Source organism: Chiloscyllium punctatum, chromosome 26 (genome assembly GCF_047496795.1).
Source record: "Chiloscyllium punctatum isolate Juve2018m chromosome 26, sChiPun1.3, whole genome shotgun sequence".
Lineage (NCBI taxonomy): Eukaryota > Metazoa > Chordata > Chondrichthyes > Orectolobiformes > Hemiscylliidae > Chiloscyllium > Chiloscyllium punctatum.
Window position 1 is genome coordinate 62,139,191 of NC_092764.1, and position 15,016 is coordinate 62,154,206.

The 15,016-nt window shown below is 42.4% G+C and overlaps 1 protein-coding gene across 1 annotated transcript in view; it reads left to right on the forward strand.

The window, feature by feature from the left end:
- LOC140496209 (uncharacterized) overlaps nt 1–15,016 on the forward strand; it is a 132,669-nt gene that overhangs the window by 95,912 nt on the left and 21,741 nt on the right. Inside the window, exons 9-11 of the mRNA XM_072595707.1 lie at nt 8,247–8,363; nt 8,458–8,488; nt 11,085–11,202. Coding sequence (XP_072451808.1) covers nt 8,247–8,363; nt 8,458–8,488; nt 11,085–11,202 — 266 coding nt within the window. The remainder of the gene's footprint in view (nt 1–8,246; nt 8,364–8,457; nt 8,489–11,084; nt 11,203–15,016) is intronic.

The window sequence follows — 15,016 nt, forward strand, 5'->3', positions numbered from 1 at the left end:
CGATGGAGGAGGCCCAGGACCTGCATGTCCTTGGTGGAGTGGGAGGGGGAGTTAAACTGTTCAGTCACAGGGTGGTAGGGTTGGTTGCTGCGGGGGTCCCAGAGATGTTCACTGAAATGTTCCACGGGTTGGCGTCCTGCCTCCCCGATGTAGAGGAGACCACATCAAGAGGAAACAGTGGATGATATGTGTGGAAGTACAAGTAAATTTCTGTCGGATGGAGAAGGATTCATTGGGGCCTTGGGCGGAGGTGGGGAGGTGTGGGCACAGGGTGTGTACTTCCTGCATTGGCAGCAGAAGGTGCCAGGAGTGGGGTTTGGGCTGGTGGGGGGCATGGATCTGACAAGGGTGTCGCAGGGGGAATGGTCTCTGTGAAATGCAGATTGGGGTGGGAAGGGCAATATATCCCTCTCACCTTTCCCCTTCACCTTCATCGACCTCTCACATTCCCAGCTTTCTTCCCCCCAGCCCCACCCCCCTCCCATTTATCTCTCAGCCCCCTGACCCACAAGCTGCATTCCTGATGAGGGGCTTACACCTGAAACATCGATTCTCCTGTTCCTCAGATGCTGCCTGACCAGCTATGCTGTTCCAGAACCATACTCTGTCTGAACCAGTAGATGTATTATACTTGGACTTGCAGAAGGTGATCAGCAAGGCATCTCACTGAAGATTAAGTCATAAGAGTCCATGGTGTTGGAGATTGTATGTTGGCAATGATAGAGACTTGACTAATGGACAGGAAACAGCAAGTGGAGAACAGGGGTTATTTCTCAGGTTCGCAACCTGGGATCAGTGGGATCGGTGATAGGACTGCAACTGTTTACAATGTATTTTAATGACTTGGAGGAAGGAAGCAAATGTACTGCAGCCTAAACTTGCACGTGTCACAAAAACAGGTGGAAAGACAAGTTGTGAGAGGAATACAAAGAGTTTACAGAAGGTATTGGTACGCTTGCCTTAATTGGTCAGAGCATTGAATATAGGAGTTGGGAGGTCATGTTGCAGCTGTACAGGATGTTGGTTAGGCCACTTTTGGAATATTGTGTGCATTTCTTGTCTCCCTCCTATAGGAAGGATATTGTGGAACTTGACAGGATTCAGGAAAGATTTAAAAGGATGTTGCCAGGGTTGGACGATTTCAGCGATAGGAAGAGGCTGAATAGGCTGAAGCTGTTTTCTCTGGAGCGTCGGAGGCTGAGGGGTGACCTTATAGAGGTTTATAAAATCATGAGGAACAGGGATAGGGTAAATAGACTTTTCCCTGGGGTGGGAGAATCCAGAACTAGAGGGCATAGATTTAGGGCAAGAGGGGAAAGATTTGAAAGGGACCGAAGAGGCAACGTTTTCATGCAGGGTGTTGCATGAATGAGCTGCCAGAGGAAGTGTTGGAGGCTGGTACAATTACAGCATTTAAAAGGCATCTGGATGGGTACATGAATAGGAAAGGTTTAGATGGTTATGGGCCAAGTGCTGGCAAATGGGACGAGATTAATTTAGGATATCTGGTCGCCATGTACACCAGTTGGACCCAAAGGTCTGTTTCCATGAGGTACATCTCTGCTACTCTCTGACTCGATATCAACAGGTGAAATAGTGGGCAAAATGTTGGCAAATGGTGTATAATGTAGGAAAATGTGAAGTTGTTCATTTTGGAAGGGAGAACACAAGAACAGTGTTATTTAAATGGAGAATAACTGCAGAAAGCTGCAACACTAAAGGAATTGGAGAGACATGTGCATGAAACTCAGAAAGCAGGTCATCAGGAAGACCAGTGGAACATTGGGACTTATTTCATTGGGTTTGGAATATAACAGTGGGGAATTGTTTTAGTTTTCCACCTGTTACCCAGTAGATAAGTGCCCACATCCAATGGTCTCTGTGTCTCTGCTCAGGCTGCTTCTGGAGATTTGGAAAGCTCTGCCTGTCCCCTTTAGGGACAAACTCGACAGCACTGAGGCAAGTGATCTTGGCTGTTTCACAATCGACAGAAACTTCTTCAGAAATCATTTCAAAACCCACAGGGGTTTCACCAGTCAGCCTGCTCTGCAGGAGAATGGTCCAGCCTTCTGTGGGACAATTGTTTTGTTCTGCAATGTTTCAAAGGAAAGGAAAATGCCTCCATGTCTGTTTCTTCAAATTTGTTGATTGTTGGGAAAATTTAAATAGCACCGGACTTGGCCCTGAGCTGGAGGCAGATCTTTTCCCCATCAATATCTTCACTGAGTTCTGGGGAATTGTTCCATCTTAGTTCAAACTTTTAGGACTGAAATTCCCTTTATTGCCCCCTGCCTGTTCTCCCTTTTTGCTTTCCTCCCCTTCCCTTCGGAATTCTAGTTCTGGTCTCCTGTGTTCCAACTAATTCTTTCCCAGTGCTACCTCATCTATTTCCAGCTCTACACTTCCCTCTATCTCCCTCAAAATTAGCCGTTTCCATAAAACCATCAGAAATCGGTCATTTAGCTCATTGAGTCTGCTCCATCATTCAGTGAGATCCTGGCTGATTTGATAATCTTCTGCTCCACTTTCCTGCCTTTTCCCTGGAACCCTCGAGTCCCTTACTGGTTAAATATCTGTCTATCTCAGCCTTGGATATCCTTAATGGCCCAGCCTCAACAGCCCTGTCTGGTAAAGTCTCACAGATACACCACCCTCTGAGAGAAGGAATGCCTCCTCATCTCTCTCTTCAAAGTGCAAACACTTCCTCTGAAATTATACCCTCTGCTCCTAGACTCTCCCACAAAGGAAACCGACTTCCCCACATCTACCCTGTCAAGTCCTCTAAGAGTCTTGTGTGTTTCAATAAGGTCACTGTTCATTCCTGAAGCCTCCAATGACTACAGGCCCAACATGCTCACCCTCTCCTCATAAGACATCCCCTCCATACGTGGTACCAACCTTGTGAATCTTCTCTGGAATGTCGCCAAGGCCAGTATATTTTTCTGAGATAAGAAACACAAAACTGTTCACAGTATTCCAGCTGTTGTACAACTGGTACCTTGTATAGTTTTAGCAAACTCTCCCTGGTTTGATTCTCTATTCCCTTTGGAATTACGGCTAACATTCCATTTGCCTTCCCTATTTCCTTTTGAAATTGGATACTAATTAATTCTGAGTCATGCATGAGGACACTCAAATTCCTCTGTTCTGTAACGTTTTGCAGTCTTTCTCCATTTAAATAAGATTCTACTCCCTTGTTTTTCCTGAAGAACTGCATAAATTCACATTTTCTCACGTTATGTTCCTTCTGCCAAGAGTTTGCCCATTCGCTTAATCGATCTCTTTTTTGTGTCATCCATACCACTTGCTTTTCCATCTATTTTTCTGCTGTCTGCAAACCTGGTGAGAGAACAGTCACCTTCTTCATGCAGTCACTAATATATATTGTATATGATTGTGGCCACAGAACTGGTCCCTGTGGCTCACCACTGGTTACAGGCTGCCATCCTGAAAATGCCCCCCCCCCTTATCCCAACTCTGTCTTCTATTAGTTAACCAATCCTCTGTCCATGCTAACGTACTTCCTCCAACGCCATGAGTGCTTATTTTTTTAAACAGCCCAATGTTTGATACCTCATCAAAAGCCTTCTGCAAATCCAATTTATATCATAAACCACTTCCACTTTATCTGTCCTGCTGGTTACTTCCTCAAAGAATTCAGGTAAATCTATCCCCTTCATGAGGCCATTCTAACTTTCCTCAATGATATTGCATATTTCTAAATGCTCTCCTATTACATTCTCGATAATTGACTCCAACTTGACTTTGTTCAGGTGTTAACCTAACCGGCCTATAGTTACTTGTTATTGTCTACTTCACTTTTTTAAGTAAAGGTGCTACATTGCCAGTTTTCCAAACCTCTGGGAATGTTTCTGAATCCTGGAAAGATTCTGGGAAAATTATTATCATTGCATCCATGATCTCTCCAGCCACTTCCATTAATTACTTGGGATAGATCCCATCGGAGTGTCTTTAGCCCCAGCAGTTTCTCTCGCACTTTTTCTCTGGTGATCGTTATTGTATTTATTTCCTCTCCTCCTTTGCAACTTGATTATTTAATAATTTCAGAATGTTGTTAGTGTCTTCTACTGTGAAGACTGATGCAAAGTATTTTTCAACCCCTCTGCCATTTCCTGGTTCTCCTCATTCTCTAAGAGGCTTAGACTTCTCTCTTCCTTTTTATATCATTAAAGAAATTTTTGCTAACCATCTTAAAATAATTTGTAAGTGTACTCTCAGAGATTATTTTCTCCCTCTTTAATATTTTTGGTCATATTTTGTTGGTTTTTAAAGCTTTCCAAATTGTTTGGCTTGCCACTAATCTTTGCCACCTTGTACTCTCCTTCCTTCAATTTGATTCGATCCTTAACTTCCCTGGTCAACCATGGTTGGCTTATAATCTTCCTGGGATCCACCTTCCTCACTGGAATATGTATTTACTGGGAGCCATGAACTATTTTCTTTAAGTTCTGCCATTGTCCTCAACCATCATTGCTGCTAAACCCCTTTCCCAAACCACTCTGTCTTCATTCCTTTGTAATTACCCTTATTTAAGCTTTGCAGAGTTGTTTCAGACCCACATTTCTCCCTCACAATTTGAATGGTATATTGTACCATATCACGATCATTGTTTCTCAGCTGCTCTTTTACTCTGATGTTATTTATTAAATCTGTCTCATTACATATCACCAGATCCAAAATAGTCTGATCTCTAGTTGGATCTATAACACATTATTCTCGGAAACTGTCCCAAATATTCAATGAACTCATCCTCCTGACTTCTCCCAACAATCTGACTAGCCCAATCTGCGTTAAGATTAAAATCACGCATGATTAATGTACTGGCTTTGTTACATGCCTTCATTATGTCCTTGCCTATTCTCTGCCCCACAATATAGCTCTGGTTAGGAGGCCTATAGACTATTCCTTCCAGTGTCATCTTCTCCTCATGGCTCCCTCTGCTAATCTGACTGACCCAATCTACATAAAGATTAAAATAATCCATGATTTTGGTTTGTATAATTTTAGTCTTGTGCACAGGAACCTGGATTTATAAAAATATGATTATTTACAGCACAATTATCCTCATTCCTCTAGAATTAGGATTCCATGTCAGCGTCATGTGTGATCACATGTGTACAGTGAAAAGTGTAGAAAGCCGCCATTCCCAGCACTGTCTATGGTTCGATGCCAGATACGAGCATCCAAGTATTTGTTCTGGCCAATGTTGGAGGTGTGCACTGATTCCATTGCAGGGCCACTTCACCATTGGTCATTATAAAAGTTAGGTTTAACCAGGGGGTCGTTAACCTTGCCAATTAGAGAGAGCTCAGACTGTAGTAAAAACAGCAAGTGCCGTTCTAAAATGGCTGTGTACAATGAAGCAGAGATTAATCATAAATGGGCCTGTTACAGCTGGGAAGGGTATAATGAGTGATGTGCTGTAGGATTAGTACTGGGACTCCACTGTATACAATTGACATAAATGACTTGGACAAAAGGACAGAAGGTATGTTTCCCCAAAGATATACAGAGGTACTTCGATTATCCGAAGGCCACAGGCGGGGAGTATTCCATTCGGTGAACCGAATGCCGGATAACATAGATTAGCCATGCATCGGGACCTTGTGATCTTGTTTGGATAATCCAAAATTTGGATAATCGAATGCCAGATAATCGAGGTTCCTCTGTAGATAAGTGAAGTGAATGGGGAAGATCTGGCAAATGGAATATAATGAAGCAAAACATGAAATTGTCCATTTTGACAGAAAGAATAAAAAAGCTTATGATCTAAATGGTGAGAGATTGCCATGCTCTCGGGTGCAGAGAGATATATCTGTGTCCTAATACAGGAATCATTAAAGGTCAGTGTGTGGGTACAGCAAAATATTGGGAAAGCTAATAGAATGGTATAATTTAATGAGAGGAAAATGGAATCCAGAAGTGAAGAGGTGAGACCACATCTGGAATACTCTGTGGAGTATTGCTCACCTTATTTAAGGAAAGATGGAAATAAATGGGAAGCCGTTCAGGGAAGGTTTACCAGACTAATACCTGGAATAGAAAGGTTGACTTATGAGGAAAGTTGGACAGACGAGGTTTGTATCCATTAGAGTTGAACAGGGTAAGAGATGACACGGTTGAAATATATAAGATTCTAAACGGCTTTGACTTGGTGGATGGAGAAAGGATGTTTCCTCATCTCGAAGAAACTACAACTCGGTCTCATTGTGTATGATTTGGGGCTTGAGAAATGGAGAGGAAGCAAAATATATTTTTCTCAGAGTCATCTTGAAAAGTTGGTAGAAGCAGAGGCCTTGAATATTTTGATGTCAGAATTTGCTAAATTCTTCTTAAAGCAAGAGGTGAAAGGTTATTAATGGGAGTGAAAAATGGATTTGAGTCACAGTTTTTTACATGTACAGTGTAAACCAGTAATAACATTCTAAAAATAATCAAGAGGCGAAACATTGAGGCTGGGGAGGAAATAAATCAGCAGAGACAAAGTATTAAGGAAACTAATAGGGATAAAGGTTCCCTAGACCTGATTCGCTGCTTCCTAGAATATTAAAGGAGGTAGCTACAGAGATACTGGATGTGATAGCGGTAACCTTCAAAGAATCGTTACATTCTGGAAAATTCCCAGAGGATTGGAAAACTGCCTGCCTAACACATTCATTCAAAATGTGGACCAAGTTAAACATCACACAACACCAGGTTATCGTCCAACAGGTTTATTTTGAAGTGCTGCTCCTTCATCAGGTAGTTGTGGAGAATAAGACCACTCCTAAAAGTTGAAATAAGGGGAACATTTGCCAGGATGACAGCCTCTAACTCACAGAATGTCACAGGGATCAGTGCTGGAGCCAGTGCAATGGCCTCCTTCTGCACTATAAGAATTCTGTGATTCTGTATGGAGGGATATCTTTATGAGAGGTTGAGTAGGTTTGGCCTGTACTCACTGAAGTCTCTCAAAATGAGAGAGATGACCTTCTTGAAACATTTAAGGTTCTTTGAGGATTTGACACTCCCTAGATGCTGAGAGTTATTTCTCTTTGGGGGAGAGTTTACAGGCAGGGGGCATAATCTCAGAGGAAGGGATCATCTTAAGACAGAAATGATGAAGAATATCTTTTGTCAGAGGGCACTGGTTCTGTGGAACTCTTTACAGAAAAGGGCTGTGGAGACTGGACCATAAAGTGTATTCAAAACTGAGGTAGACAGATTTTTAATCAGTGACAGAGTTAAAGGTTATTGGAAAATAAGTAAGAAAGTGGAAGTGAGAATGATCAGATCAGCCATGAACTGATTGAATTGCAGACCCTTTGGGCGGAATGGTCTACTTCTACTCCTTGTGATCTTATTAAATTGTGGAACAGGCCCAAAGGCGTGTCTGGCCTGCTCCTGCTCCATGTCCATCTGTTTATATGTGTCCCTCCCTGCTAGGCCTCAATGTTTAGCAGGTACATCTGGAACCTCCACCAGACTGGGAAGGCTGAATAGGGCCCCAGTGTATTAAAGCTTCAATTTTAAATGTTTGGATTTCTTTCAGCAGTCCAAAACTTGATCTCAGCCTGAGCCCCTGGTTAGCCCCAATTCCACTCCTGTTAATGTGGGATTCCCCTCCGATCAGGGATAGATAGAGCAGTTACACAATAGCACCCACTGAAGGGCTAAGACTTGGGAATTCTCACATTTAGAGTCTGTAGACTGATTCTCCGTGATAACAATGATCATGTTTTAGTCATCATTGAAGTATTTCAACATTTATCCAAGACCCAGTGGTACTTAGGTACTGATCGAGTACACAGACATCCTGGAATGTTCCCTGACCCCCTTTCAGTTGCTCAAAACTAATTACACTTCTCATTTTCTGAGTTCTGAAGAAAGGTCAAACATTTGAAAATGTTAACTCTCTCATTTCCTTTTCCATAGATGCTGCTGGACATGTTAAATACTTCCTTTTGTATTTGTCCTTGGCAGATTGTTGGGCGTTTTATTGTTTGAGACACGGTGTGACACTCTGTTGTAAAACAGTGTCACCTGAAATATCAGGGCAATGGGTATTTTCTTATCTCTGTTTCTAATTAATTTATGCACTAAAAATAAATAAACCTTGCTTATTTCACTGAGCACTTATAAGAGCGACTGACAACAAGTTGGAAATAAAAACATCTATAAAATATTCATGGTATGAACTTTTACTTTCAGATCTGTTTCAATATTTTTACCATATTTCTTTACAGGACATTTTTGCCTTTTTTCCAAGTGGTGACCCATTTAAAATTACAACACAGAGTAACCTTTCCAATCATGTCAGTGTCACTACCCCAGTGACAGGCAGAGCCTGTGAAACACCCCTGGTAAGTTCCAATTATTATTCAGTATCTCCATTCTGTTATTTATAAACAATTATTTGATTGAAAACTTATCTGATGCTGTAAATTTCCACTTTAGGAATCAAGCATCAGCACATCCTCTTCAGCAGGTAAATAAATGTTTTTATAAATATATTATTCGGATCTGGACAATTTCCATCTCAAGTTAAATCAGTTTACATCAACAACTTACAATTTTCTTAAGCAATTAGGTTGCCATTGAGGACCCATTCTGTGATATTTCAGGGTATTGTACATGACTGTTGTGTGATAGATGCCCTTTGCTATCACACATCGAGGCCTGCTGCAGTTGGACCTCTGTGAGACAGTTCCATCAGAAATTTAAACTCAGCTCAATTGTATGTCCATTGAAGGAAATACTGGCAAAATTCCCATTACATATGAGTACTTTAAACTTAAAAAAAAGATTATGGCAGATCCGACCTTGGCCTAATCTTCACTTTCCCGCCCAATCACTGTAAACCTCAACTCCCTCGTGGATTAATAATCCAGCAGCAAGGTAACAGCTGTTTGACAATTCAAATCCAACCGCTCATCAAGAGTGTCCACTTTGGTGAGGATCTCATCGTAACCAATCTGGAGTGTAGTAAGAGGTTTCCTCATTGGTTACTTACCACACAACTATGGGAAGTACATCTTTCCACCAATGAATCATTTAAAGCATTCGCAGATTATGGATATTGTCAAGAAGACAGACTTTTACATAAATATTCTGTTGCTAGTTATCACAAACTATTCCTTACTAATGGAAGTGAATCCCATGACTGGATTAACTTAATGCAGTTCTGGCCTTCACTGTAAATATTGGACTAATCGGTGACTCCTTACAGCCCTGGAGGGCCAGAAATGTAAAAGGAACCACTCTCCCTGCCCTGTTGGTGAAGCTGGTGCCATGCACCCAATTAGTGCATCGGTCACTTTATAATGCAGCAATGGTCAGTCTGATGTGTGCAACATGAACAATGGGGTCGTGAAATGATCCTGTTCCAGGAAAATCAAGTACTGTAATTCTCTTTGCTGCTGCTTTATTGGGACAGCAATGGCTGCTTGGAGCAGATGGTGGAGGTTTGTCATGGTTTCCTTCAGTTCTCTGCCTGAAGAGAGGTCCAATTCACAGCCCATCAATCTCCACCATGAATGGAGTGAGGAGAAGGGTCTTGAACCCACCCCAGTTAGATTGGAGGACATCTGTGTGCTGGGGGCACCAATCTGATACACACCAGCCATCCAGCCAACTGAGCTCACTGGCCACTTCAAGGGATCTGAACATGTACTGTTAGACACATGTTGAAGCCTGGAACTATTGAGGGTGATGGTCAAAGGTCTAATTCATTTTGATATCTCCCCATGGCTGCTCATGCCATCTGCCATTGCCATATGTTGGAAGCATTTAGAAGTGGTCACTAAACTGAAGTCACTGGAAAATCTCAGCAAGTCTGGCAGCATCTATGAAGAGAAATCAGAGTTAACGTTTCAGAACTGAGGAAGGGTCACCGGACCCCTAACGTTAATTCTGATTTTTCTTCATAGATGCTGCCAGACTTGCTGAGATTTTCCAGCAATTTTGGTTTTTGTTTATGAACACCCCATCTTTAACTGTCAAACCTCGGAGTGAGACCAGAACCTCCAATCGTGGCCTCATGTGGACATTTCCAACATACGTTACAGGATTGAGCTTTTATGTGGAATTTTGGATATTGCAGACCATTTTTAACCAATTCTGATAAGAGGTTTAGCAAAATCCGTGGAGTCACATCTTAATTAGCTTCACTTCACAAACAAACCCACAGGAAACAGAATTCTAAAAACTGAATCACTGTTCACTGAATGAAGATAGGAACCCATCAGTGGATAAAGAGACAATTAGATCCCAAACTGTTTCGATTGTGTAAATGAGATATAAAATTGGAAATAAACTCCAGCCTCTGCAGTCTAGAAATCTAGAGTTTAGAAACATGAGTGTTCTAGAAATGTTCTGAGTGGATTTGATTAACTTTAAGCACCATTTTAGTCCAATAGTTTGTGAGTGGAAATGGGGCATAAGTAACTCAATATTTTTACTGCTTTATAATGTTTTATCGGTGTTTTATGCTGTAGGTGAACATTTATAAGTTTGATGTTCTCCACTTTTGTGTTTTAATGTTATTCTTTAATCCAGAAAATTCCAATATCCAGAGATACTTTGATCCTGAACATTCTGGATTGGAGAGGTTACAGTCTATCCATTTCATTAGGCTCCATGTTTTCTCTATGACAGAAGGTTCTTCATGTAAACTGGTCCAAATGATCCCTCTGTCAGATTGTGGATTTGCTGTAGTCCCAGTTAATAATTATTCTAGTTTTTTGAAATATTTGATAAGTTTGAATAATTGTAAAAGCATAGTAACATGATGGGATTATTACTGTTTAAATTATTTGTAATGAACTGATTGATGCACCAGTTTGAAACTTCTCTGCTTACAACCCAATTGAAGATTTCACTGATCGATTTGAGTCAAAACTGGAAATTTCTCTCAAACTCATTAACCAGTTAATTAAAAAGCTGAGAAAGAGATTCCACTCCCAGAATAAAACAAAGCGGGTTTACCCCGAGACCGTACTGTGGGTCTTTTCCTGTTGGTATTTTGAAGGGCTGGAGCTGATTTGTATTGACCTGACTATTTAATCTTCTCCTTCTCCACTCAGGGCCGACTGAGACTTGTGAACATTTGCGGCGCCAGCTTGATGAAAGTGAACAATGCACGGCTGCAGTTGGAATAGTGAACAAATTCATCCAGAGATGTACCAACCACACTCCTCACATGTAAATAATTATTCTCCTCAAGGGCAATGTCAGCCTCACAACACAGTTCATTTCGATATCATCCCAGTACTAGGGTTTTTAACTAGACTGTATGTTCAATAATACTTGGTGTTTTTCTGGCTGTTCCCTCTGTTTGAACCTACTCTGTGCTCGTATCCCAGTCTGAAGGAGGTACCCGAGGCAGTCTTGTTGAAATATCAGAGGTCTCACCTGATGACTGGAGAGAGTCAGCAAGAGACCCATTGTGTCTCTTTAGGACGAATACCAGCCAAACCACATGCCAATCAGGCAGTGGCACGGCGATTGACAGAGCCTTCCTTGGAATCATTACCCTGGGGGTAGCAGTGCCATACAGTGAGAGCTGCTGGCAGTCGATGTGCTCAGCAGTGCCACTGAAGTGGTCATGGATGATGTCAGAAGGATCCCCCCCACTCCCCCAAATCCCAGGCTCCTGGAGGAGCCAAGCCACAGGTCAGTAATGTAGCCGGGATAGTGCTGTGGGAAGTTGCAGGGAAATAGGGGCCAGGAGGGTAGGAAACAAATGCAGGGGCAATTCTCACCAACCAATCCCTTCCTGATCTGCTATCCCTCAATTAGTTACTGATTGCCTCTGATTGAAGGACATCAACACACAATCTCCCCAGAGGTGACAAGCAGCCCACACAGTTTGATCAGTCCAGCACGCCACATAGCACCATGCCCACTTGTAGCTGCGTTAATCCCAGCAGAGGTGGTGTGATGAGGCCATCTTGTGATCCATTATTGACACTTGCGGAACATTTCAGAGAACACCTCTGGGACACCCGGACCAACCAACCCAACCACCCCGTGGCTCAACACTTCAATTCCCCCTCCCACTCCACCAAGGACATGCAGGTCCTTGGACTCCTCCATCGCCAGACCATAGCAACACGACAGTTGGAGGAAGAGCACCTCATCTTCCGCCTAGGAACCCTCCAACCACAAGGGATGAACTCACATTTCTCCAGTTTCCTCATTTCCCCTCCCCCCACCTTGTCTCAGTCAAATCCCTCGAACTCAGCACCGCCTTCCTAACCTGCAATCTTCTTCCTGACCTCTCCGCCCCCACCCCACTCCGGCCTATCACCCTCACCTTAACCTCCTTCCACCTATCGCATCTCCAATGCCCCTCCCCCAAGTCCCTCCTCCCTACCTTTTATCTTAGCCTGCTAGACACACTTTCCTCATTCCTGAAGCAGGGCTTATGCCCGAAACGTCAATTCTCCTGCTCCTTGGATGCTGCCTGACCTGCTGCGCTTTTCCAGCAACACATTTTCAGCACTTAAGGGCCTTGACTATGAGCATGGTGGGGAAGTTGAGCTGCAGCCCAGACCCTAACTCTGGTGAAGATGGGAAGTCAGCAGGGTTCAGGTAAAACACCATCCCACCTAATTATTTACCCTCCCTGTCTCCAAGCTCGTGAGAACACCAGTGAGAACAGGATATTCTGCTCTAGCCTCATGCTAGTATTATTCATGAAAATCCTTTGCCAGAGTGATAAGTAGGGGGGCAGAAATTAGGATTTATATTGCTTCTTTTACCATCAGCAAGCTCAGGTAAAATTGACATCAAATGGAGAAATCTTTCTTGATGTAAGACGTTAAACTTGCACATTTCTGTGTTGCTTCCATGGAATGCTCATTATATTTTGCACACCTCCCTATTCTGTTTCCCTGCATGTGTGGAGCCCAATACACTTCAGGACAGTGCTGAAAAATATTCCCAGAAAGGAACTACAGAAAGCAAGCCATTGTCTTGTTAAACCAGCATCCCCAATGTTTAAACCACTCTGGTCTCTTTCCTAATGGCTGGATCGAGCTTGCAAAATAATTTAAGTGTGTTACATGTTACATTGCCATTTAAAAGTGTCTGCACAAGTGGGGCTCAGTGGCCTACTCCTTCTGCGAACTCATGTTAATATTTGTGTATACTCTGAGTAGGGCAGCAGTTGGTACGGAAATCAACATCGCTGTAATGGACCTTCGTCTGGGAGTTTTACCCTTTCATGTTTGTGTGTCTCCAACAGAACTCGTGCTGTATGAAGCAGTTTCTCCACAGAGATCAATGTGCATTGTCTGAGAGAATGTTCTCCTGAGAGATGACAAGTTTCCAAACTGGGATCAGTATTGTAACCCTTGTTTTTCCTGAGTTATATTAAAATTCTAGATCATGGAGTATAGGGGCCAAGCTTCCAAATTTATAGAAGATACAAAACTTCAAGACACTGTACACTGTGAGGATAGTAGTGCAGCACCTCCAAAGGATATTGATGAAATGGTAGAATGGACGTGGAAGATTCAATGCAAAAAAGTGTGAGGTGATGCACTTTGTTAGAAAGAACATAGAGAGACAGTATGAAACAAAGGATGTGCAAGGGCAGAGAGACCTGGAAGTACATGTGTGTGAGTCATTAAAGCTGACAGTTCAAAGAATAAAGCATCCTTCACTTTATTAACAGAATAACAGAACAGGGAGGGGATTCTGAACCTGTCTTAGACACTGGTGAGTCCTCAGTTGGAGTATTGTGTACAGTGCTGGGGTACCACACTTTAGATGAATGTTAGAGAGTGTTGAAGAAGCTTCTGAGAATGTTCCAGAGATGAGATCCTTCAGCTATGAAGATTAGATTGAACAGTTGGAATTATTGGTCTCAATATACTACGTATATTCTGCTTGCGAGTTAACATGAAATTAGACCTTTACACCATTGTGGCAAAGCAGCAACTGTTTTATTCTCCATATTGTTCAGTCAGACTAACTCTGAGCCTGTGAGTGTAGGCCAGTTTCCGCCTGTTGTATCCAGATGTTAAGCTTGGGCCTAACTTTGAATCAGGTTCAGTTTGACTTTATGTCTGCAGACCAAGAAGTCACATGGATCTATCTCTGGGCAGACATAAAATGAGGTTACATGAGCTTGTCACCAGGAGGTTTGTAAGAGGTCACACACTCGCTCCAAAGCATTACGGTTGATCTTGAATTAAAGGAGACAGTATAAAACATAATATATGTACGTATGAGTCAGGATCAGAAACAGGCTATCTGGCCCCTTGAGCCTGTCTACGCCATTGAAGATCTTATTGAAGATCATGGGAGTTGGGGGGGAGGGGGTGCTGATCTGAATGTAACCTCAACTCCACATTCCGCCTCCTCCTGCCATAACCTTTCACCCTTTACCAAGAATCTATCTACCTCTGACTTAAAAATACTCAAAGTTTCTGTTTCCACCAGCTTTTGAGGAAGAGTGTTCCAAAGATACATGATCCTCTGAGAGAAAACAACTCTCCTTATCGCCATCTTTAAACCCTTTGTTTTTAAACAGTGACCTCTAGTTTTGGATTCTCCCGTAAAGAAAGAACATAATCTCCACATCCTCCACTTCGATTCCTTCCAGGTCTTACATTTCAATCAAGTCACCTCTTACTTTTCCCAGCTCCAACAGATACAAGATGAGATCGTCCAAACCTTTCTCATTAGCCAACATGCCCATTTGGGTCTCTTAAACCTCCTCCTTCATTTCCATCCTTCCTTAAATAAGGAGATCAGTGTTATACATAGATCCACAGATGTGATCTCACTGGTGCCCTGCATAACTGGAGCACAACCTTCCCACTTTTATATTCAATTCCTCTCACAATAAACAATTACTTTCTAACAGCGTTCCTAAATACTTGCTGTACTTGCATGCTAGATTTCTGTGATTAATTCACTAATAAACCCAGATTGCTGTGTTTCACAAAGATCCTACAATCTCTCCATTTAGAAATGTTTCTGTTTTATTTCTCTAAAACGGGGT